This window comes from Sebastes umbrosus, chromosome 1 (assembly GCF_015220745.1).
Source record: "Sebastes umbrosus isolate fSebUmb1 chromosome 1, fSebUmb1.pri, whole genome shotgun sequence".
Lineage (NCBI taxonomy): Eukaryota > Metazoa > Chordata > Actinopteri > Perciformes > Sebastidae > Sebastes > Sebastes umbrosus.
Genome location: NC_051269.1, coordinates 37750468 through 37774109, shown reverse-complemented (window position 1 = coordinate 37774109; position 23642 = coordinate 37750468). Strand labels below are relative to the sequence as shown.

Genomic DNA, 23642 nt, shown 5'->3' with positions numbered 1-23642 from the left:
CCCATCGGAAATGGCCATCTGACAGCAAGATAAAGCGGTGAAAAATGTCTAAATATAGCGTACACTTAAACAGATATCATTTTTTTAGGTGGCTAAAATATGTTTTGCTGCCACAGCAGTACAACAATACCGATCGGACGTCAACTACCGATCTTTTATTATATTAACTATCCGGGCTCAGCCACTATCTTTCAGAGGATATAGCGGTCTCAATCCGAACGCTAAATAACTCTCCAAAATTACGCTACATTTTGTCTAGGAAAAACTGGCCTGGCCATTTTCAAAGGGGTCCCTTGACCTCTGACCTCAAGATATGTGAATGAAAACTCTGAGATGAACTGAGTGAAAACTGTATCTTATTAGATAAAGCAAATGTTGACAAACTGCATAAATTGCATTTGAAAAAAGCTAATAAATCGTAATATATCTTAAAGCAATACTCAGCAACATGTTTAAAATCACAGTAAGATCATATCGTGACTTAAATATTGTGATTATATCGTATCTTGGGGCCTCTGGTTATTCCCACCCCTAATGCCCACTGTCATCTACTGCAGATAATACACTGACTATGAATAAGTACTTCAAAACACCCGGACTATTCCTTTACGACACTGGTTGAGAGCCGTGTCCGTCCAAAGCTCTTCAGTTCTGGGTATTCTCGACAGGATGGTGTGTCTTTAGGGGATAAGAGCAGCCAGTGATTAAGGAATTATTTGGTGTCCTCTTGCATTCTTAATTACTGTCTTTACTGGCTGTAAAGAGTCATCGTTAACAGCACGTGTTGCTTTCTAATAAAACCAGAAGTGGCATTTAAATGATGCGTTAACTTGGATTTTTATCTCCATTTATTCTATGTAAATGCCAACCAGCTGATGTTACATTAAATTAGCCCAGGCATGTAATGTTGCATGGTCCTCCTAACAAGTTACATCAATTGGATACGAGGGGATTCAGTCTTAATATTCTTTTTCAAAAAATGAGTCTCTTCGGCAAGATGTAAGAAACACAAGCTTTCCCTCTAAAAATCTAATTATTTTGCTGTCACACTCATATAGTAATAGCTCTTGCATTCTGCTTTCCTAAAGTCCTCAGTATACCTCAAAAGAAGCGCAATTTTTGTAACTTTCTGAAACACACAATCCTACTATCACACTCACTTTACGCAGAGATTGACCCAGTGTGTGGAAGTGTGAAGGTTTCTCCTCTCTCTCAAGCTCTCTGATCCTTCACACAACTACTTCTGTCACTTCATGAACCAACATAGAGAATTAGTTGTGTGGGTGGAGACACTGGAGGAGCTGGAGAACCCAAAGGTTGTGAAGCCCCCAGGTGAGCCAAGACATTCAATCAGGTGTGGATGAGGATATTCAAGAGCAATTAACCACAACCATCGATAAAATTAGTGTATCTTGCGTAAGGCATTATAGCAGCCGTTGAAGCTCCAGTCAGAAGCTGGTTGACCCAGGTGAAGACTTCTCATGTCCGAGTAGACCAAAGCAGATTATACGGACAACTCAGGTTCTTCCATAAAACAGATTAACGTGGAGTAATTACTTCTGGCATGCTACACTCCGTAATACTTTAATCTCTCCGGAACAACAGTTCACTTCAGAGCAGAGGTTACAACAAAAGCTGCTGGTTTATTTTTAATCCGTCGTTTCTGTGTTTTTTCTCCAGTCCACTTTCTTGCTCAAGAAGCTGGCTCACAGATTTGATAAGAACTCCATGTGGGACGAGGACATCACATCAAGACGAGGATGGACCCTGAAACTAAAGAGATCTGTAAAGTTTTCTTCTTTTTAACTTTATTTCCAAATATGTATCTCTATTCGTATTTTACTGAATTTTCATTATTGTTTCATGAAGTGATATTGCTTTAACTAATGTCTTATGGGAGAGTATCTTAATGTAAATTTATTGATACTAGTTAATGTTTTTTTACTTGTTTATTCCTCTTTTCTTGTGATGCTGTGATTTTCGAGGGTAGGTTTGGAATTCCGCTAGTTCTGAACTATTTGTTGTTGGTAAAAGTTCACTACTAGCAGAACTCAGATTTGCACCCGACTACCGACAGGAACCTCCATGACCACCATGACCTGGTGTGGGAGTTTATGCATTCGCTGTCTGAACAGCTGCATGTGTAATTACACTGGTGTGTAGTGAACCAAGTCCTCCTTTGCTGCTCATCGTGTTCACTTCACATCAGGTAATAATCCTGTTATCAGATTTGTGTGCAGATGTTGTTGAGGGATGTTGTGATGAGCAGAATATTTTAAAGTTTCCACTTTGCTTTTCCTTCCAGCACACAGATGACCCATGATGGCCTAAAACCCAGAGGCTATTGTGTCAGTGGTATTTCCAAGTATTGATCTGACTGATTGATTGTCATCTCTTCTCAGTCGCACGACAGGTTGACAACATGTAACCACATTATGTTTGGTTGTAACAAAATCCTAATTTCCACATGTAAAAATACAATCTTTATTTTTTTTTATTATTATTTATTCATTCATTCATGTATATATATTTTTTTTCATTTGTTTTTCATTTATTTGTTTGTTTATTTATTTATCTGTATTTCCTTTCAATGATGTACATACAGGCAGCAGTTGGTGTTTCTGTGACTTGTGGTTTTTAATTGCTTAATTAGAATGAGTGAAATGTAAACAGTATAGTACTTGTGTGAGTACACAGAGATTAATGGGTAATCCTATTCAGTTAACCCTCTTTAGCTCACTCACCTCTTTAGTTAAAGCGTTTGAAAACAACAAGTGCATAACAGCTTACAAAACTGTGAGCCATGTGTTATTGTGACAATACATTTAGTTTCTGTAGTAGTTTCTTATTTTAATTTATGAAATTGGTGACAAATAGAAAATGATTCATGCTTGCATTGTATGCAGTGAAGTGTGTGTGTGTTCATCTGAAGTCTTTAAATCTCTGACTGGTGAGTAAACCAGTGAACGGCGTACCTGCAACATTGTGGACAACAGGTAAGAATGACCGACAGACTTTAAGCTGAGTCGGGCAACGTGTTTAATTAGACAGACGACCTAGAGTCAAAAATATGTAGACAAGAATAAAATACAGTCATTGTTGTACTATAAAAACACTACACCCCTTGACAGTATTGATTTACTCACAGTTGTAAGATTACAGTGCACATGGTACCTGCTTTGTGGACGAGGCATTATGGTGCCATCTATAGGCTGAATGTTGACTTGTCTACATCTTTTACACCACAGTGACAGCTGATATGTTTTGTATTTTGTATACATTTTAATTAACTGCTTGGTAATGCAGAAGAAAATTGTGCTTTTTTCAGATTTGAAAAATCTGCAACATGTGCCAGATGGGGTTCAAATGGAAGAGTGGAGTAGATGCACACTCTCCTTCTTTATCCATTTCTTACCTTAGATCATAGGTGGGAGACAGTTTCAGAGGAGGCTCCGTGAATGGAAGTAAAAAAATATTACATTAGCTATTATTAGGGTGTCAATCAATTAAAATCATTTATCGATTAATCGCATGATTGTCCATAGTTAATTGTGATTAATCACAACTTAATCACATATTTTTGTATCTGTTCAAAATGTACCTTAAAGGGAGATTTGTCAAATATGAAATACTCTTATCAACATGGGAGTGGACAAATATGCGTTCTTGTGCTGACCCAAACTGCATGTGATTATCATAAAGTGGGCACGTCTGTAAAGGGGAGACTCGTGGGTACCCATAGAACCCATTCTTTTCACCCATTAATTTGATCAATTACACCTGTGTTTATCCATATATGCTATGACATGTCATTCCAGGGTAAACAAAGGTGTAGTTAATAACATTAATTATGGCCCTGGTGTTGTACGGCTGTGACACACTAAATCAGTGGTTCTCAACCTTTTTTGTGCTAGCGCCCCCCTATACATTATCCAGGTCCCTTACCGCCCCCCATCAAATAAAATGTAGGCTAATTGTCTTCCTAAATATTAATGTTGATTATTATTAATATGTAGATTATTATTTATTTATATTCCCGTTATATTATTATTATTATTATTTTTATTATTATTATTATTTATTATTATTATTATCATTATTATTCTGTGCCATATCATTAAAAAAACATGTGAATAGAATAGATATTTATGAGTTTTGCAACGGTTACAAATTTGACATTCAGACTTTAATTAGGTATCACAAACATACTCGCCAACCTTGAGACCTTAAAAAAAGGGAGGATTTCTAAACCAAATCAGGGGGTCTGAGGGTCCGTCCCCCTGAAAAATTTGGGTTTCAGAGACTTTGTTTCCTACATTCTGGGGACTTTAAAAGAGTGAAAATAACAAAATAATAACTTCACTGCAAATGCATTTTATGTTAAACTATTAATTTTATCTTTAACTCCTAGGAAAGAAAACTGAACGGGACCATAATTAATTTTATCAATTACCCCTGTGTTTATCCTGCTATGACATGTCAAAATGTCTGCTGTGAAAAGTGGCTATTGAGCACTGAAACAAATTCAGGGTGTGTAAATAGAGCAGAAAAGTGGCTTTGGCTTGTCTTCTTTGTCAAACTATTGTGAAATCTTTTTTTTAAGAGCACGGTATTGTTGTTTTTGTCTGCAGAGAACAACATACATCAATGCAAGACACCTTTTCTTTACTGGGATGATACTGAAGTACATATGTGGACTATATTTCTTCCCAAGTTTATCCAACTAATCTCAGAAACTATCTCATGAGTTGATCACAATGTTTGCCCATATTGTCAGCAATTGTTTCTCAAGCACAGATAGAAGCTGTAAAGTTGTAGATCAGCTGCTTATTACAGTAATTCTCTGTTAGACTGCAGGTTGTATATAGACACGTAAATCCCTATACAAAAAATACAGCACAACTTTTCAAACTCATTAACAAATATTTATTATATAATTATTTGCCTGCAAACATTAATTGGGTAATAACTACTATGGGTTTCAAGTGACCTAAGTTACACATCTTCATTTCCTGTAAGAAAAACAAGATTTCAGTACAGAAGACTAACAGAATATACATTTTTTTCATGTACATGTGGAATAAATAGTCTGGTAAAGATGCAACTGGCATTTATTTGTCTCTCCTTTTTTTTTTATAACATTTTTTCCTTGCATATAACTCAAATAATATAATAATAATATAATTCCATTTGTCATAATATTTGTTCGTTCTGTGTTACAATATGTAAGTCAACAAAAGGAGCCGGGAACCACCTAAGAAGATCCGACTTTAGAGACTTCAGTGACCGATTGACTCGTCGAGGACTCCTCATCATCACTGTCACTCATCCCCAGCATCTTCTTTATACAGGAGCGGAACTGAAAGGGTTAAAACAACATGTTTGTTGATGAGGGAAACATCTTTTCATTTGTGCAAATCATTTAATAATGTGAGAAACTTTACAGGTAATTCTTGTTGGAGATACTGTAACAATATATCTGAAGAAGTAGTTATGACAGTGATTTCTTCATCCCTAATCTGAATCAAAAAAGAAATCTGAAATTTTTAATTGCATATCAGGTTTTCGCTGTTAGGATGGAAGCTTTTTAGATGTTTTGAAAGTCACCATTAGAGGGTGCCACTGGTCTTGAAAGCATAGACTGTACATAAGACATGGATGTAGTCACCATGACATCACCAAAAAGGTTATAATTAACTTCCATGAACTGAAAACATACTGTGAAAGGGTTAAAGTTGTAAGACAAAAAGCATGCCCTGCTTTATGGTCTATTTGACTCTAAATGGGACCATAATTTACTAAATGAACATCATGATGTATTGAAGAAGACTTGAAACTAGTGATTGAGACCATAAACTCATGTTTACAATGTTTACTGAGGTAATACATCAAGTGAGAAGTAGGCTCATTTTCTCATAGACTTCTATACAATCAGATTTCTTTTTGCAACCAGAGGAGTCGCCTAGCATTTGACACTAGCATTTAGGGGTATCTATTGGTAGAAATGGAATATAATATTAATAGGTATGTTTTCATTAGTGTATAATCACCTGAAAATAACAATCGTGTTTTTGTTTCTTAAAAATTAGCCGTTAATATCTACATACGGAGCGGGTCCTCTTCACGGAGCCGGCCGCCATTTTTCTACAGCAGTCGTACAACGTTTTTGCGTCGACTACCGTAGTTCTCCCACATGTTTGACCAACACGTTCTCATCCCAACTCATCACATACTGACACTTTGTCAGATCCCTCGGCATCACTTTTCAGTCGCAGTGAACACATGCTTAATGTTGGGAATGTTGGGAATTAACAAAAACACTTGCTTAGGTTAGGGCAACAAAACCACTTCGTTATGTTTAGGAAAAAACAAACTTGGTTGGGCTTTTAAGCCAACAAACACAGTGTCATTTTCACTGTTCACACTACGTTTGAAAAGTGAAAATGACACTGTTTGTTGGACCCATCTTTCTCAAGTGTGTCTCTTTCGCTCTTTAAACTACGTCACTATAGCACTTTCCCTGCGTGTTTAATATTGACGCGGATGGGTTTACATTGTAGTTAATGGAAAGCCTGGTGCGTCTCATACTGACACTAAAGAGTGCCATGTGCATTGGTATCTAACGCAGACGGCCATGACAAAAGAGGTTTTTGACGCACTGGGAATGAGAACAGCCTGGCTTGGCACACGGGAGAATTTTCAGTTGGTTGCAATCTGTCACCTCACCACTAGATGCCACCAGATCCTACACAACTGCACCTTTAAATTGAGTGAATACAACGTTACCTTCCTGCCCGCAAATATCTCTTACATCAGAGTAAATTACTGACCTGTTTATTGAGGAGGATGTAGATTACAGGGTTGTATACTGTGGAGGCTTTAGACAGACAGGAGGGTATGGTCGACAGTCTCAGGTCAAACGGACTCCCACGATTGTTGACGACCCAGAGAGCAAAGGAGGCGTACGGCATCCAGCACACCAGGAAGCCCAGCACCATGACGACCACCATCCTGGTCACCTCCCGCTCTGCCTTCTGGGTGGACTCAGACTCTGCTTGGACCTTCGCTGCCTGTTGACGGAGAAGTACATAAAAGTGGTTGGTTTGATGGACGATGTACATGCTATCAACCCAAACCCAACAGAGACACGTTGCTTACCGCTTTCAGCATGAAAAGCAGCTGCGAGTAGCAGAAAACAATGGTGGCGAACGGGACAGCAAAGCAGAAGCAGAAGAGGAACATCACATAGGACTCGTTGTTAAACTTGTTGTTGGTCGTGTACCAGTCCGGTCCACAGGAGCACTGCATGCCCTCTGGGATGTACCTGGAGAGACACACAATCAATCACTCTACATGAATGTACTGTAGTGTGGTGGATGTGGGCCTGTATATTTGGAATTAGGGGCAGGGAAAGATTTGTACTTCAAGATTATAGTGTAAATAAAGTCCGTTGCAGAGGGTCTCGTCTCCATTGCATTAAAAACTAGACTGCTGTGCGTTTATATACTGACCTACTCCATCCAACCAGAGGAGGAACTGCAGCCATCAAAGCAAAGACCCAAGTCATCGCGCAGCAAGCGATAGCATGATGAGACTGGAAGGTGAACTTCCCGAGTGGCTTGCAGATGACAAGCCATCTCTCAAACGCTACCACAGCGAGAGACCACAGGCTCACCATACCTGGAACAAGACAGAAGAGAATAAAAGACTGATTACAGTCGCCTCACCGAGCTGCAACTAATATTGCTTATCTTCTAAAGAGGCTAAAAGTTGATACCAGGATTTGTCTGCTCTGAGGTTGTCAAAATTAGATTTGCTTATGTATAACTAAAATCATAATAACACACTTACTGGATAATTTACACAACAGTCTGTATATTAAATAATTTAAAAATGTATATATATTGGCTACTAAGTGGCAAAATGCAACAACATATTCTGCTTTCATCCATATTTGTTGGCGTTTAGCCTTTCAAAAACAACATTTTCACTGCGGTCAAAAACCTGTTGGCTCTCCTGCTTGACACAGATAAAGGGGGGCGGTCTAGCAGCAATCTAACAACTCCCACAAATTACATTTATTTAACCACAATAACAAAATATCTTATAATTATAGTAAATATTTAAGTCGTTACAAACAAATATCATATTGTGTCTCTGCATTCGCATGGCGAATCCGTCAAGACGTCATCACTTTATTTATGTTGACAAAACTCACGAGTAATATTCATTTAAGAAAGTTGATTTAATAAAAAAAGATGGGTGGGCTCAGCTTTTACCTTAGAAGAATTAATGTAATTCGTAAAACCCCTTACCACCAAGAGTTGCTGTAAATCCTTCAATCTTGCACCCCAGTGGACCCAGGATCATGTATCTGAAGGCGAAGCAGTAGAAGCAGGTGAAGGAGCCCACGGAGGCAACGAGGAGGTTCGACACGGCCAAGTTCACCAGGATGTAGTTCAGATGAGACCGGAGCTTCTTATATTGAACAGTGCATGCGATGGTGATGGTATTGATGGCTGTACCGGTCACAAAGAGGAATAACATAAATGCTGACATGGCATAAAAGATACCTGGGCTCCCTAGGTGATCCTGGGGAACCAGGTACGGGCTCAGGGATGTGATGTTGTTGGTGTCCAGAGGGATGGGGATCCAGAAGTCTTCTGGGAGCTCCGTTGTGCGAATTCCCCTCATTTTTGTTTGGTTGTGTGTCAAATAAAAATGCAAAATGGTATTATTGCGCAAAGACTACAAATAATTTGCGTCTGACTTTAAATAATACTGATACACCTGATGTTCAACTGTCTTCTAATGTCTCTGACTGGCCGTTAAAGCCGCATTTATAGGAACTTTGAATACTCAACTTAATTGGCTCAAGGAAGGGATATAAAGCTTTGGTTCACAGACCACACACTAAGTGTACTTGTGTACATGCACACGCATGAAACACCATAACAGCATGCGTCACCTTTGAGCCAGTATAGAGATTAGTATCTCAGTACCGGAGCTGGCGAAGATCATCTCATTACATCCCGATGTAAGACCCCTGTGCTCGTGAGCCACATAATCTGATCATCAGTGATGTTCATGGAGTCAGTTGCATTTGGCCCCTCAGTAATCCAGGTTGTATTGGTATAACACAAGATTTACAGACGTAGGCAAAGTTGTTGGTAACGTTCCGTTAAAGAGAGAAAAACCCACAATGGTCACTGAAATAACTTGAAACTGACAAAAGTAATAATAAATAAAAATGTACTGAAAATTAACTAATGAAAATCAGATATTGTTTTTGAATTGTGGTTCAACAGAATCATTTTAAAAAACAAACTAATGAAACTGGCCAGGACAAAAATGATGGTACCCCTAGAAAAGATGTAAAATAATGTGACCATAGGGACATATTAAACTAAGGTGTGTCCTGTAATTAGCATCACAGGTATCTTCAAACTTGTAATCAGTCAGTCTGCCTATTTAAAGGGTGAAAAGTAGTCACTGTGCTGTTTGGCATCATGGTGTGTACCACACTGAACATGGACCACAGAAAGCTAAGGAGAGAGTTGTGTCAGGAGATGAGAAAGAACATTATAGACCTTCATGTTAAAGGTAAAGGCTATAAGACCATCTCCAAGCAGCTTGATGTTCCTGTGACTACAGCTGCACATATTAATCAGAAGTTTAAGGTCCATGGGACTGTAGCCTACCTCCCTGGACGTGGCCGCAAGGGGAAAATTGATGACATATTGAAGAGACGGATAATACGAATGGTAACCAAAGAGCCCAGAACAACTTCCAAAGAGATGAGGTGAACTCCAAGGTCAAGGTACATCAGTGTCAGATCGCACCATCCGTCACTGTTTGAGCCAAAGTGGACTTAATGGAAGACAACCGAGGAGGACACCAAATCATAAAAAAGCGAGACTGGAATTTTCCAAAATGCATATTGACAAGCCACAAAGCTTCTGGGAGAATGTCCTTTGGACAGATGAGACAAAACTGGAGCTTTTTGGCAAGTCACATCAGCTCTATGTTCACAGACGCAAAAATGAAGCATCCAAAGAAAAGAACACTGTACCTAATGTGAAACATGGAGGAGGCTCGGTTATGTTATGGGGCTGCTTTGTTGCATCTGGCACAGGGTGTCTTGAATCTGTGCAGGGTGCAATGAAATCTCAAGACTATCAAGGCATTCTGGAGCGAAATGTGCTGCCCAGTGTCAGAAAGCTTGGTCTCAGTTGCAGGTCATGGGTCCTCAAACAGGATAATGACCCAAAACACATCTAAAAACACCCAAGAATGGCTAAGAACAAAACATTGGACTATTCTGAAGTGGCCTTCTATGAGCCCGGATCTAAATCCTATTGAATATCTGTGGAAGGAGCTGAAACATGCAGTCTGGAGAAGGCACCCTTTAAACCTGAGACAGCTGGAGCAGTTTGCTCACGAGGAGTGGGCCAAAATACCTGTCGACAGGTGCAGAAGTCTCATTGAGAGTTACAGAAATCACTTGTTTGCAGTGATTGCCTCAAAAGGTTGTGCAACAAAATATTAAGTTAATGTTACCATCATTTTTGTCTAGGCCAGTTTCATTAGTTTGTTTTTTTAAATGATTCTGCTGAACCATAATTCAAAAACAATATCTGATTTTCATTAGTTCATTTTCAGTGAATTTTTATTTATTATTACTTTTGTCAGTTTCAAGTTATTTCAGTGACCATTGTGGGTTTTTCTCTCTTTAACGGAACGTTACCAACAACTTTGCCTACGTCTGTATGTTGTTTACCAACAGAAGAAAAAGCTTACTGGCGTTGTTTTAGATTTATCTTTGTAATTTAGAGGAGATTAGTAAACTTGAAAGTGTGAATAAAGTAATTTAAAAAACTGGTGGTAGAAAGTGGAAATTAAGTGCAGCCTGTGTTTTGGCGATATGGCAAGCCAGCCCATTCTCATTTGCAGGGTGTCAAATACAGACGCTTTGTCACGGCCGTCACTGTTCGGTACCGCCGCACAAGGCACCTTTCGCGGCGGTAGGAGACACACCGGGCTTTCCATTAACTACAATGTAAACCCATCCGTGGCAACAGTAAACGCTCCGGGAAAATGCTGCGGTGACGCAGTTTAAAGAGCGAAAAGTGGGAGGGGAGGTTGATGGGTCCAACAAACACAAGCCTTTCATCCAGGAGATCGCTATTTGTGTCCCGTGCGTTACGTTTCACTTTCACTTCACAATCATTTGTTCGTTTGTGTCCTGTGTTCACAACGTCAAGTCACATTTTCACTGTACAAACGTAGTGGTTTTAAGCCCAACCATGTTGTTTTTTCCTAAACCTAACTAAGTGGGTTTGTTGCCTAAACCTAAGCAAGTGTTTCTGTTTGGTGCTAAATGTGACCAGAAAAAAAAAGTCATCATCTTTTGCAAAGAACCATGAAACTAGATTTTTTTTTTTTTTTTTACTTTTAACTAAATCAACAGATTCCTTGTCACAATATTTGGTTTTCTGGTTTAGCTGTCAACTTGGGACTTTAGGATCCAGAAGAACTACTGTGCATTCCAATACCCACATTACCGTACTATTTAGTATGCCAGAAAAGGATTTAGTACATACCAGTACATAGTATGTCAAATGCAGTATGCCAAAAATAGCAGGATGTTCGACTACATCCGGACGTATTTAGCACCAAACAGAAACACTTGCTTAGGTTTAGACAACAAACCCACTTAGTTAGGTTTAAGAAAAAGCAACATGGGTTTAAAATTACTACGTTTGTAAAGTGAAAATGTGACTTGACGTTGCGAACACAAACGAACAAATGATTGTAAAGTGAAATTTAAACATAACACAAAGGACACAAACAGCAATCTCCTGGATGAAAGCCTTGTGTTTGTTGGACCTCTTTAAACTACGTCACCGCAGCATTTTCCCAGAGCGTTTGCTGTTGCCGCGGATGGTATGTAATATTTTGGTTATAATCATCTTTTTGTGGGACATTGAAATCATTAACAGTAACACAAATAAGTGTCGCCACATTGCATTTTTTTATTTCTCTTGCACGTTGCAGTGAATATATACTTTACACAATGAGCCTCATGCAAGAAACGACATGAGAACAAATTTCAAATTGATTATGTTTGTATCCACGATTTGTTCTTATTTTGTTAGCACCCATTGATTTTCTGGGATTCACCGATGTTTTCTTATTTTTCCTCCACAAATTGTTTGTCCAACACAAGGAAACACACGAAAACCCCCAATTTGAAGAAACACCATCTGCATGTAGATGGTGCGGCTTGGACACATCATCAGTGATGAACCCAGGGTCATCAGGTGTTTCGGGTCTTTGATCATCAGACACCCTCACCTGGGCGACCCAACTGGGGATGATCAGTCCCCGGCTTGTGTCCAAGCAGCACGCTATGCCATAGATCCCCCCTCTTGATCCACAACCACCTTGAAGCTTTTTCTGCAGCTTCAATGATGTTCCTGGTGGCTTTTCTCTCTTGCAACCCTCTGATACCAAGGAGCCTGGCCTGAGTGCCCGGTGTAGAGACTGCCCTGGAAATCCCCTGCAGCCCACCTCGATAGGCTCACAGCGGGCTTTCCACCCACTCCTTCTGCAGGCCTCTAGCAGCTCAAGGTATTTGGCCCTCTTTCGCTCATGGGCCTCCTCTATGCGGTCTTCCCAGGGGACTGTAAGTTCCAAGAGCACCACTTGCTTTGAACCCTCAGATGTTAAGACCAAGTCTGGCCTGAGTGTCGTTCTCGCAATGTGCTCCGGAAACTTCAGCTGTCTCCCGAGGTACACTTTCAGCTGCCAATCACGAGCCGAGGCCAGCAGCCCAGTTGAGGTCTTCCGCTCTGCCGGAGGTTTCTCCCCTGCCCTGACGAAGGCGATGTTGTGCATTGCTGGGAGATGATGTTTACTCTGTTGGATTCCAGTGCAGATGGTGTCCGCTACTGCCTTCAACACCTGGTCATGGCGCCATGTGTACCTCCCCTCTCCCAGGGCTTTTGGGCAGCAGCTTAGGATGTGCTCCAAGGAACCTCTTGCCAGGCACAGCGGGCATGCTGGCGTATCTACAAGACCCCAATTATGCAGGTTGGATGGGCTTGGGAGGACATCGTACACCGACTGAATCAAAAATTTGAGTCTCGTTGGTTCTGACTTCCAAAGTTCTGTCCAGGTGATCTTCCGGGTGGCTGCATGGTCCCAGTTAGTCCAAGCTCCTTGCTGACGCATGGCCACTGTCCTACTGCGGCGTTCCTCCTCTGCCTCTGCCCGGATCTCTCCCTGAATCAGCTGCCGTCTCTCTCTCCCCTGGGCTTTATCATAGCGAGGTCTTGTATGACTACCAAGCCCTGCTCGTCCGACTGCCACAGAGCCTACCAAGACGCCATGTCTCAGCCTCGCTTCTGCCTGCTCGACTGCCTCCTGAGCCCGCCACTTCCTTCCAGTTTTCACTGTAATGCCTGCAGAGGAGACTCTGGTGTCAGATGAGTCTCTGTAAAGTAACACCTCCCTGGCTCTGGTGAACTTAAACTCCTCTGTCAAGCCGGTGAAGGGAAACTACAGCTTGTTGGTGTGCCCATAAAGTGCAATGCTGCTAAGGCTCTTTGGCAGGCCCAGCCACCTGCGAAGGAACTGGCTGATGTTTCGCTCGAAGCCCTCCACAGTGGTTATTGGGACTTCGTATATCAGCAGTGGCCAACAGAGTCTCGGCAGGATACCGTGCTGATAGCTCCATGCCTTGAACTTCCCTGGGAGTCCTGACTTGTCCACTGCTGACAGCCATGTCTTCAGTTCCATATATGTTGTTCCACATGAACACAATATAATCAAATTTAGATTATTATATGTTATATAAATATATATTCTCTTATTTTTTCTCTTAACATGAAATTAAGAGAAAATATAAGACAAATTTAAGAGAATTTTGCTGCATGAGGCCCAATATATTCAGTCCAAACCAGTGAATACCATCAACATACAGACACCATTGTAGGGATTTGGCAGTAACAGGTTTGGTTATTAGCAAATTAATTAATAAATAATAATTGAATTATTAATATTAATAAAGATTATCAATAAACATTAATAATAAACGGGGCACCACCCTGGAATCAGGGACCAATAACCAAAACGTTTATATAGTCTCATTAAATTTGCTAAACTATCAATTTGGAACGTTGATTAATAATTAAATTAATAACTATAACCAAAATAGATAGTAAAGGTTGAAGGATATCGGAGTTCTTGACATAGCAGAGGTTGGCATTATTCACTCTTGTACAACATTAAACAGACGAGCAGGTATATTCCACAAACATTTATTTACAAGATAATAAAGATTTAAAACACAATATTAATCTAACTAAATAACTAAACTAAACAAACCAAACAAAGTGTGTGTGTGTGTGTGAGAGAGAGAGAGAGAGAGAGAGAGAGAGAGAGAGAGAGAGAGAGCTGTAGGGACCCATTTTGCTGGGTCCCTACACCATACAGTACATGTTTGTATTTTTTTATTTACTTTTCACTTTGCAGATTATATATGATCTCTTACTTGAATAGCAGCATTGCATATACACACGTGCATTCATTATTATTTATAATTCACAATCATTAGTTGCATTAGTCTCGGTGTTCTGTCTAAGCAGGTTCAACTTTGGAGACTTCAGTCACTGATTGTGATGCTGAGGATTCCTCCTCAACTCCGCCCATCCCCAGCATCGTCATCATGCACGAACGGAACTGAAAGGGGTAAAAACAGATCATCGAAGTAATTAAAATGTGCATATGGTGTCTGTTTTTATCATCATATATGAAGAGAACTGAGAGAAAAAAGTTTGGTTGCTAGGTTGTATCAAAACAAGCACTGTGGCAGATGCACCAGTTTTCAGTGGGATTGTCTCAGTTTTACTCTCTACAAACAGAAACTTGTGCTATCGGAATATTTCTACTCACAGTGGCATCGTGAAGTGGATAAATTAATGATTTAACATTTTTTTAAATCAAAGCTTTTATTCATTGATTTATTCTTAAGACAAATCTTTATCTTTATCTAAAAAAAAAATTGTAATTGCACTGTGTGTTTTCTGTTTTTATGTCTGTGAAGCACTTTGTAAAATTGTTTTTGAAAAGTGCTATATAAATAAGTGTATTTTATTTATTTATTTATTTATTATTATTATTATTTAGTGAGGTAGCCTATACTCAAATCCATAAAATACAGCATTGACTCAAAGCTTCTGCAAACAAGTAATTTTCCAAGTTACTGTATGGTCTGTTAAAAGCTAAGAGGAGGAAACATGATTATGTAACAACATCAGATAATACCTCTATTTTAGCACCTTTTCAGCCCAACAGTTAGATGCATGTGGATGCGTCTTTGCTTTAAATTTGTTGTTCATCACAACATTTAACCCACCTGTTTATTGAAGAGAACATAGATAACAGGGTTGTAGACTGCAGAGCCCTTCGAGAGGCAGGAAGGTATCGTCGCCAGTCTCAGGTCGAACGTGTGCCCGCGGTTAGTCACAACCCAAAGAGCGAAGGAGGCGTACGGCAACCAGCACACCAGGAAGCCCATCACCATGAGGACCACCATCCTGGTCACCTCCCGCTCTGCTTTCTGGGTGGAGGCAGACTCAGCTTGGGCCTTCGCTGCCTGTTGAGGAAGAGAGGCGACGTTAGGTCAAAGTCGATTTACTAAGCCGGTAGTATCACAGTGACTGCACATGTACAAGGGTTTTCTGATCCCACCCAATTCAACTGTTGTCAGGCCATTAAATGGGCGTTATTGGTCGCAATAAGCACCATAGATGTGGGTCAATAGGGGCCTACTATGCCTACTCGGCTGCAGAAACACATTGTTGATGGGATAGCATCGCAAGGATTGTACATGGATATGTGTTGACTCAAATCTGCACATTTTAAAAATAAGTCAGTTGGATGATAACTTTGGTTTTGAAGACATAAGATGACATTCAAATATAAATGTCAGTGTCACATGTAAAAATTCTGTCTTTTCAAAAAAAAAATTAGTAAACCAAAGTAACTACATTTGAAGTTTATGTTGTTTAATTGAAGGTGTTTTTTTTGTGATTTGCCTCACCATTTTCATTGTGATGAGGAGCTGGGTGTAGCAGAAGACGATGGTGGCGAAGGGAACCGCAAAGCAGAAGCAGAAGAGAAACATCACGTAGGATTCATTGTTGTATTTGTTGTTTGTGGTGTACCAGTCTGGACCACAGGAGCACTGCAGGCCTTCTGGGATGTACCTGGAGGGATAATCACAAAAGTATTGATATACAACCCAGCTTCTCAGTTTTCCGATGTTTTTCAGTGTGTTGGTTGGTGTTCTGTTACCTACCTACTCCATCCGACCAGTGGAGGAACTGAGGCGATCAGTGCAAACACCCAGGTGAATGCACAACAAGCTAAAGCATGGTCGGGCTTGAAAACAAAGTTTCCAAGTGGCTTGCAGATGACCAGCCATCTTTCAAAAGCTATCACAGCGAGAGACCACAGGCTTACCATGCCTGGAATGACAAATACAGAAAATTTAAAACCTTTTTCAAACCCTTAGATACAAGTCTATTAATAAAAAAGGCATGATCAAATGTTAAATCTTACCGCCAAGCGTCGCCATAAAACCTTCAATCTTGCATGCTAGCGGTCCAAAGATGAAATATCTGTTTGCAAAGGAGCAGCACGCAGTGAAGGAGCCCACACAGGACACAAGAAGGTTTGCCATGGCCAAGTTCACCAGGATGTAGTTGAGGTGGGAACGGAGCTTCTTGTATTGGATGGTGCACGCAATGGTGAGGGTGTTAATGCTCGTGCCAACCGTGAATACGAAGAACATGAATCCCGCCATGGCGTAGAAGGTGGCCGAGCCCCCCAAGTGGTCCTGAGGAACCAAGAAGGGACTGAGTGATGTGATGTTGTTGGTGTCCAGGGTGACCGGTATCCAGAAATCCTCTGGCAGCTCCATTCCACGATCTGCCCTCATTTAGCCCTTTTTACGACTATTAATAATAATACAACAAGTGCTCTCCTTGCTTCTGTTGTAGCTTTCCCTATATCACATATATCATATAATAAAAAATTTAAAGTTTTAAGAGGCAGACATGAATGCTATGAAGTCTGCGTCCCTAACGTCTCTTGTGGAGGACTGACTTTTATAAAGGTACCCATGAGGTTACTCATTCCCACTAATAGTTTAATTGATGCTATAAATAACTATTTGCATTTATTGTAAGTCATTTAGTGGTTTTACCTTCTTGCTGCGCAACCAAAGCGGTTACAGCCAGGACTTTTGGCAGGCGGCCCTGATATTACGTCTGTCCACGCATTCAAAGAGAACAGCCAATTAGCACATGCTGCAAATTGTCATTGGAAAATACACATGCATGTGATAATGGTTGGAAAAGCATGTGTTGGTGCTAAGAGGCTGTTACTATGGTAACTGAGACAATGATCTAAATTATGAATATGAAAGCTGACACATCCTGCTGTTGAGAACATCACCAAATGTGGATCAGAATATGAATTTTAAGATTCAGTCCTTCGTCGAAATATTATCTACAGGTGTCTGAATCAAGCTTATAAATGTGTGCAGTACACGGTGCACCTTCTGCGTAGATACGCATTGTTCTTAACATCAAAACCGTTCAACAGGTTAATCCCACTTTCTTAAGGAAGAGCGCAGCAGGTCTTTGCCTGATAATCTGGTTTCCGATAACATTAATTCGGATAATCTCATGCGCTGTAGACCTTTGTAATCCACTCTACCGGTTTAACTCAAGCTTTGTGTCAAATGTTTGGCATCTTCTTCCCCGAGCTTAAAGAGTGAGTAAAACCGTTGAGAACACAGTGTGATCGCAGAAGATGCTCACTAGTACAGTCAGCTTTATGTCACTCCAACAACCCAGTGCAGAGAAGGACTTCATTGTATGAGGGGAGGCAGATGATATTACAGAGACCGGAGGATGAATTTGAAATGAACAAATAAAAATGTTGGTGTTGAATTGCATCGGGACATTCAAAGCAACATATAAAACAACAATATTAACACCAATGATCAGTCAGGATGCCTCCCTTTGGAGGTTTTCTGGGCAAAAATAATAAAAATAACTGTCATCACATTGCATTTTGGAATTTTTCAGTAAACAAGTTATTTTCACAACACATATGTTGCAGTGAATATGTGCTCTACAACACAACACATATAAGGAAGCCGTATATATACAGTCCAAACCAGTCACTGAGTTGTTTTCCAGTCTCAACAACAAACAGACACCATATACAGCATATATTTGTATTTTTTTTTTTATTTTTTCACTTTGCAGATTATTTATAATTTCTTTATTATTTAATTGCAGCACTCCACATACAGTATATTTTTTTCATATGACAAAACACGCGTACATTTACTGTTATTTACAATTCACAACCATTAGTGGCAGAGAGGTCGACAGTCTGTTCGGTCTAAGCAGGCCCAACTTTGGAGACTTCAGTCACTGACGAAGAAGACGACTCTTCATCTTCACCTCCGCCCATCCCCAGCATCTTCATCATGCATGAACGGAACTGAAAGGGAAAAACAAATTTAAAAATGAACCTTAAAAACCGTAACTGTAATGTGTTTTCAATGTGATGATGACGTCCAGCTGACCTGTTTGTTGAGGAGAACGTAGATGACCGGGTTGTAGACGGCAGAGGACTTGGAAAAGATTGACGGTACAGAAGCGAGCCTCAGGTCAAAAGTCTGCCCGCGGTTGTTGACGATCCAAAGAGAAAAGCTGGCATAGGGCATCCAGCACACCAGGAAGCCCATCACCATGAAGATCACCATCCTGGTCACCTCCCGCTCCGCCTTCTGGGTGGAGGCAGACTCAGCTTGGGCCTTCGCTGCCTGTTGAGTGAGAGAAGTGAGTTGAGTCTCATGACTTCTTCATGTTTAGTGGTCCGTGCACCGATCTCGGAACCTATCGTCTATCAGCTTAATGACGGAGGGGCTATATTTCTGGGGTTCTGGTGTAGCCAGCGAATATCCAGACCAGGACTTCCTTTTCCCTGCTCTGCTCATTGTTTACAGTCCAATTAGCAACTTGAGATTCCAAGTGGAGCTGGAGTTGAGAGACAACGTGTACGACTGGATTGTTTCACAAGTTTACAAGCTAATTTTAAACCAATAAAACGCTAAATCATCATCAGACGATAGCCAGTGGGTTCCCAGATTGTAATTCAGCCAATTCGTTCCACATATTTTGCTCCCCACATGGTGTTTACCTGCATTCCACCAAGGCCTGCCTGAACCATAAACTGTATATAAAAAGTGGACGTCGTGGTTTGTGGTTTGTGGACTGTCGTTTTGAAGTCTCGAGTTCAGCATTTTGGCTATCGCCATCTTGGTTTTTGGCTGTAGCAATCTTGGCTTTTTGCAACCAGAAGTGACACGAGAGGACGGAACTAAGTACAACCGAATGCTGAATAAGACATTTTTTAGGCGACCAAAATGTTATAATTAACTTTCATGAACTGAAAACACACTGTGAAAGGTTTAAAGTTGTTAGACGAAAAACTCGGACAACACCCAGACCAGACAACGCTGTGGTAGCAACCTGTCAATCCCAAGGTAGCCACGCCCTAAAGCATCCCCTGCTTTATGGTCTATTTGACTGTAAATGGGACCATAATTTACTAAATGAACATCATGCTGTATTGAAGAAGACTTGAAACTAGCGATTGAGACCATAAACTCATGTTCACAATGTTTACTGAGGTAATAAATCAAGTGAGAAGTAGGCTCATTTTCTAATGGACTATACAATCAGACTTCTTTTTGCAACCAGAGGAGTCGCCCCCTGCTGGCTGTTAGAAAGAATGCAAGTTTAAGGCACTTCAGCATTGGCTTCACTTCTCAGACATGGAAGTAGACGCCTGGCTCGAACGTGATTGGTCAATACCACTCGGACTACAAAACGGAAGCCAGAAACACATCCGATACCAAAATCTTGTACCGTTGCCTACAGATTCTACATATAACATACAGTTAAGTTTAATTTACCATTTTGTAGAAATCGTTTTTGAGCAGCATTTAACAATCATTAGCCAAACAACATTCTTTCTCGTTTTTAACTTTGCCTCACCATTTTCATTGTGATGAGGAGCTGGGTGTAGCAGAAGACGATGGTGGCGAAGGGAACCGCAAAGCAGAAGCAGAAGAGAAACATCACGTAGGATTCATTGTTGTATTTGTTGTTTGTGGTGTACCAGTCTGGACCACAGGAGCACTGCAGGCCTTCTGGGATGTACCTGGAGGGATAATCACAAAAGCATTAATATACAACCCAGCTTCCCAGTTTTCCGATGTGTTTCAGTGTGTTGGTTGGTGTTCTGTTACCTACCTACTCCATCCGACCAGTGGAGGAACTGAGGCGATCAGTGCAAACACCCAAGTGAATGCACAACAAGCTAAAGCATGGTCGGGCTTGAAAATGAAGTTACCAAGTGGCTTGCAGATGACCAGCCATCTTTCAAAAGCTATCACAGCGAGAGACCACAGGCTTACCATGCCTGGAATGACAAATACAGACAATTTAAAACCGTTTTCCAAACCATTAGAGATAAGTCCAGTAACAGAAAGGCATGATCAAATGAAATTGTTTCAAAACTACCACTTAAATCTTACCGCCAAGTGTCGCCATAAAACCTTCAATCTTGCATGCTAGCGGTCCAAAGATAAAATATCTCATTGAAAAGGAGCAGCAGGCAGTGAAGGAGCCCACACAGGACACAAGAAGGTTCGACACGGCCAAGTTCACCAGGATGTAGTTGAGGTGGGACCGGAGCTTCTTGTTTTGGATGGTGCACGCAACTGTAAGCGCATTGATGAACGTGCCCACTATGAATATAAAAAACATGTACATGGCCATTCCATAGAAGACGCCTGTGCCTGCTAGGTGGTCCTGGGGGATCAGGAAGGGACTGAGAGACGTGATGTTGTCCGTATCCAGAGGGATGGGGATCCAGAAATCCTCCGGAAGCTCCGTGTTACGGCCGTGCTTCATTTTGCCCTGAATGTAAATAAGGAAAATCAAAATTTGCTTTTCATGTGACGGTCAGTTCAGCGTGTCCTGCTCTATGGCTATCGCAGTCCAGTACAGAGGATTGGGGTACATTTATAGGGCTGTCTGACAGAACATTTAATTAATTGAATGATTGAATAATTAATAGACAACTTAATTCAGGAGATTAGCGTACCACAGGAAGCATGCAACATGTGACACGCTATAAAGGGGAATAAAAATAGGCCAGAGCCCAGTACAAGATTTCAGGATGTTATCAATCGCATCCGGTTCTTATTTCATTACTGAGACACTATTACAGGTCGAAAGCAATGATACACGGTACATTGAGACACTCATTAAATGCTCGATATACTGACATAAACATGTATGCACCCATAAGTTCAAATGTTAGTTGAGGTTAGTGCACAAGCTGTTTCATCCAATCCAATCTGGAAGGATAACCATTGTTTTGGAATCAGCTAATCCAGTCATCAGCGCTGTTACGGCGGCTAATTCCATTCAGTGTTCCCCCAGGTAACCTGCTTTCTGATAGTATTAGGATGGATGATCTCTACCTTCGTTATCATGTCAGGATTGAGAATGGATTACCATGTGTTGAGCATGGATCTACGCACAAAGCAGAGTATTTCCATTTCCCAACGTAAACACACTAAATGTGTCCCAGTTTATTTCCTGTCGCAGTGTATGTGAATGACATCAGCTGACAGGATGTAAACATGGACACAAACTGTTGCCTAGCAACGCAATTCCATTGCAATTCCGCTGAAATGCGCTTAAACAGATTGTTTCAGACAGAGGGTGAATACAGGCATATTCAGACAGACAGTATGAGGAAAATAATGTGTTTTTTTAAACATTAAAGCATGTAAACATGTTCTAGTAGAAACCCAAAATACAAGCATGAACTTGAAAATGAGCATGATATGTCCCCTTTAATCTATACTTTCTGAGACAGGTGCTCGATACAGATCTGTATCCACAAGTGGACCGGAATCAGCTGATTGTTAATGTACAAGAAGTGTGTTGACAAGACTCTGGATATGATCTGATGTCTTCTGTATAATTATGATTGTTTAGACTGCTGATTTTTATAACAGTGGTCATCTTGTGTGCTTTCCTTTGTGACAAATCTCTTACAACATTTGACTGTAAGGCGACAAAATGTGGGTTAATAGATGTGATAGCACAAGAAAATGGCTGACACACTGATCTGCTGTGATGCTCATACACCACCTCATAAAACCTCCACCCCCTGCTGCCATAATCCTTGATCCCTGTCACTTGTGATGCTTTAAATCATGATCTCTTTAGGCTCTCAAAGTTCAGCTCTCCAGCCGCTTCCTAAGACTCTTACCGTGTGTAAACCATTACCGGGAGCTCAGAGCGGTAGGGAAGGTCAAGGTGTTTGTCTGAGCTCCACTGACTTGTTTAACCTGCTGCTTATCATTAGGAATTCAAGCAAAAAGCATGTAATTGATTCAATTCATAGTAGCTTCAGGAGGGAACACTGGGTCAATTGTCCTGGGCCTTTAAATAATCTGCATCATTGAAGCAATATATATACCATACTTTTTTTATATCAATAGCAATAATTCTCTCTGTTCTCATTTAGAAGAAGCTCAGAGATCAGGTTCAGCTACTCTGAAGCTGACAGCCAAGTGTCTGCACATGGGAACTTCATTAAATAAACTATGGTGTAGTAACTACTACACAAAGGCTACACCTATAACAATATCAGGTATGATATATGCTATAGGTGTATTTATTAATGTGGATTTATCATTTTTATATTAGGATATTGTCATTAAGGTCTGTGGAATTAACATTTTCATATTGTTATATGTGCAACAAAATACTCACCACCAAACATAATAATAATAATAATAATAATAATAATAATGTATTGTTCTTCTTCTGTATGGTTTTACTCTGGATGTAAGAGATGTGAGTAAAACATCCAGAGACTATCAATCTATCTATCTATCTATCTATCTATCTATCTATCTATCTATCTATCAATCTATCTATCTATCTATCTATCTATCTATCTATCTATCTATCTATCTATCTATCTAATATCTTGTATATCCGGACAAGTATTGAAATATAGTGGGGATGCTGATCCTGCAAATGTGTAACATATAAACCCACATCCCCATATTGCACAATAATGTTCCTAATTTCTCTATAACTAAATTAGATTGTGCCTTTGGCAAACCCACTGTGTTCAAGAAGTGAATTATAAAATAATTGGGGAATAATTTATCTTGTGAAACAGACAAAGACAAAAACACAAACCAAATTAGATAGAAGAAGTTTAATAATCTTACAAAACTTTTCCACATTTTGGAACATTTTCTCATCAGAATCAGAATCAGAATCAGAATCGTGTTTATTGCCAGGTGTAAGAGGTATACACTAGGAATTTGCTTTGGGATTTGTTGGTGCAAATAAGCAGTATGATAACAAAATAAGATAAAACGTTAGAATAAAATAAGAAAAACTAAATAAATAAATTCAAATCAAATTTTCAAATTGTTCTCATCTTTT

At 40.2% G+C, this 23642-nt stretch overlaps 3 protein-coding genes and 1 pseudogene across 3 annotated transcripts; all 4 read right to left on the bottom strand.

Annotated features, from left to right (window-relative positions):
* Positions 1 to 4686: 4686 nt before the first annotated feature.
* On the bottom strand, positions 4687 to 8770 carry LOC119489090 (blue-sensitive opsin-like). The gene is made up of 5 exons (XM_037771277.1): positions 8316 to 8770; positions 7512 to 7680; positions 7159 to 7324; positions 6831 to 7070; positions 4687 to 5359 (listed from the first exon to the last, which is right to left on the bottom strand). Exons 1-5 carry the CDS (start codon positions 8692 to 8694, stop codon positions 5255 to 5257), a joined length of 1059 nt encoding a protein of 352 aa, XP_037627205.1. The 5' UTR covers positions 8695 to 8770; the 3' UTR covers positions 4687 to 5254.
* Positions 8771 to 12139: 3369 nt separating this feature from the next.
* On the bottom strand, positions 12140 to 13803 carry LOC119489956 (annotated as a pseudogene).
* A 534-nt stretch (positions 13804 to 14337) lies between these two features.
* On the bottom strand, positions 14338 to 17129 carry LOC119489081 (blue-sensitive opsin-like). Its single transcript, XM_037771265.1, has 5 exons — positions 16630 to 17129; positions 16367 to 16535; positions 16109 to 16274; positions 15422 to 15661; positions 14338 to 14745 (listed from the first exon to the last, which is right to left on the bottom strand). Exons 1-5 carry the CDS (start codon positions 17006 to 17008, stop codon positions 14644 to 14646), a joined length of 1056 nt encoding a protein of 351 aa, XP_037627193.1. The 5' UTR covers positions 17009 to 17129; the 3' UTR covers positions 14338 to 14643.
* A 950-nt stretch (positions 17130 to 18079) lies between these two features.
* LOC119489074 (blue-sensitive opsin-like) lies at positions 18080 to 21153 on the bottom strand. The gene is made up of 5 exons (XM_037771253.1): positions 20693 to 21153; positions 20409 to 20577; positions 20151 to 20316; positions 18674 to 18913; positions 18080 to 18588 (listed from the first exon to the last, which is right to left on the bottom strand). Exons 1-5 carry the CDS (start codon positions 21069 to 21071, stop codon positions 18487 to 18489), a joined length of 1056 nt encoding a protein of 351 aa, XP_037627181.1. The 5' UTR covers positions 21072 to 21153; the 3' UTR covers positions 18080 to 18486.
* Between the last annotated feature and the right edge of the window lie 2489 nt (positions 21154 to 23642).

Bases quoted from the DNA above. Each gene is read 5' to 3' on its own strand.
- LOC119489090 (XM_037771277.1), bottom strand. From the start codon at position 8,694: ATGAGGGGAATTCGCACAACGGAGCTCCCAGAAGACTTCTGGATCCCC. The intron at 7,325-7,511 runs GTCAGTATATAA...GTGTCTCTCCAG, and splicing joins CCTCTGGTTGGATGGAGTAG to GTACATCCCAGAGGGCATGC. The intron at 7,071-7,158 runs GTAAGCAACGTG...CTCCGTCAACAG, and splicing joins TGCTTTTCATGCTGAAAGCG to GCAGCGAAGGTCCAAGCAGA.
- LOC119489081 (XM_037771265.1), bottom strand. From the start codon at position 17,008: ATGAGGGCAGATCGTGGAATGGAGCTGCCAGAGGATTTCTGGATACCG. The intron at 16,275-16,366 runs GTAGGTAACAGA...TTATCCCTCCAG, and splicing joins CCACTGGTCGGATGGAGTAG to GTACATCCCAGAAGGCCTGC. The intron at 14,746-15,421 runs GTGGGTTAAATG...TACCCCTTTCAG, and splicing joins ATGTTCTCTTCAATAAACAG to TTCCGTTCGTGCATGATGAC.
- LOC119489074 (XM_037771253.1), bottom strand. From the start codon at position 21,071: ATGAAGCACGGCCGTAACACGGAGCTTCCGGAGGATTTCTGGATCCCC. The intron at 20,578-20,692 runs GTAAGATTTAAG...TTGTCATTCCAG, and splicing joins TTTTATGGCGACACTTGGCG to GCATGGTAAGCCTGTGGTCT. The intron at 20,317-20,408 runs GTAGGTAACAGA...TTATCCCTCCAG, and splicing joins CCACTGGTCGGATGGAGTAG to GTACATCCCAGAAGGCCTGC.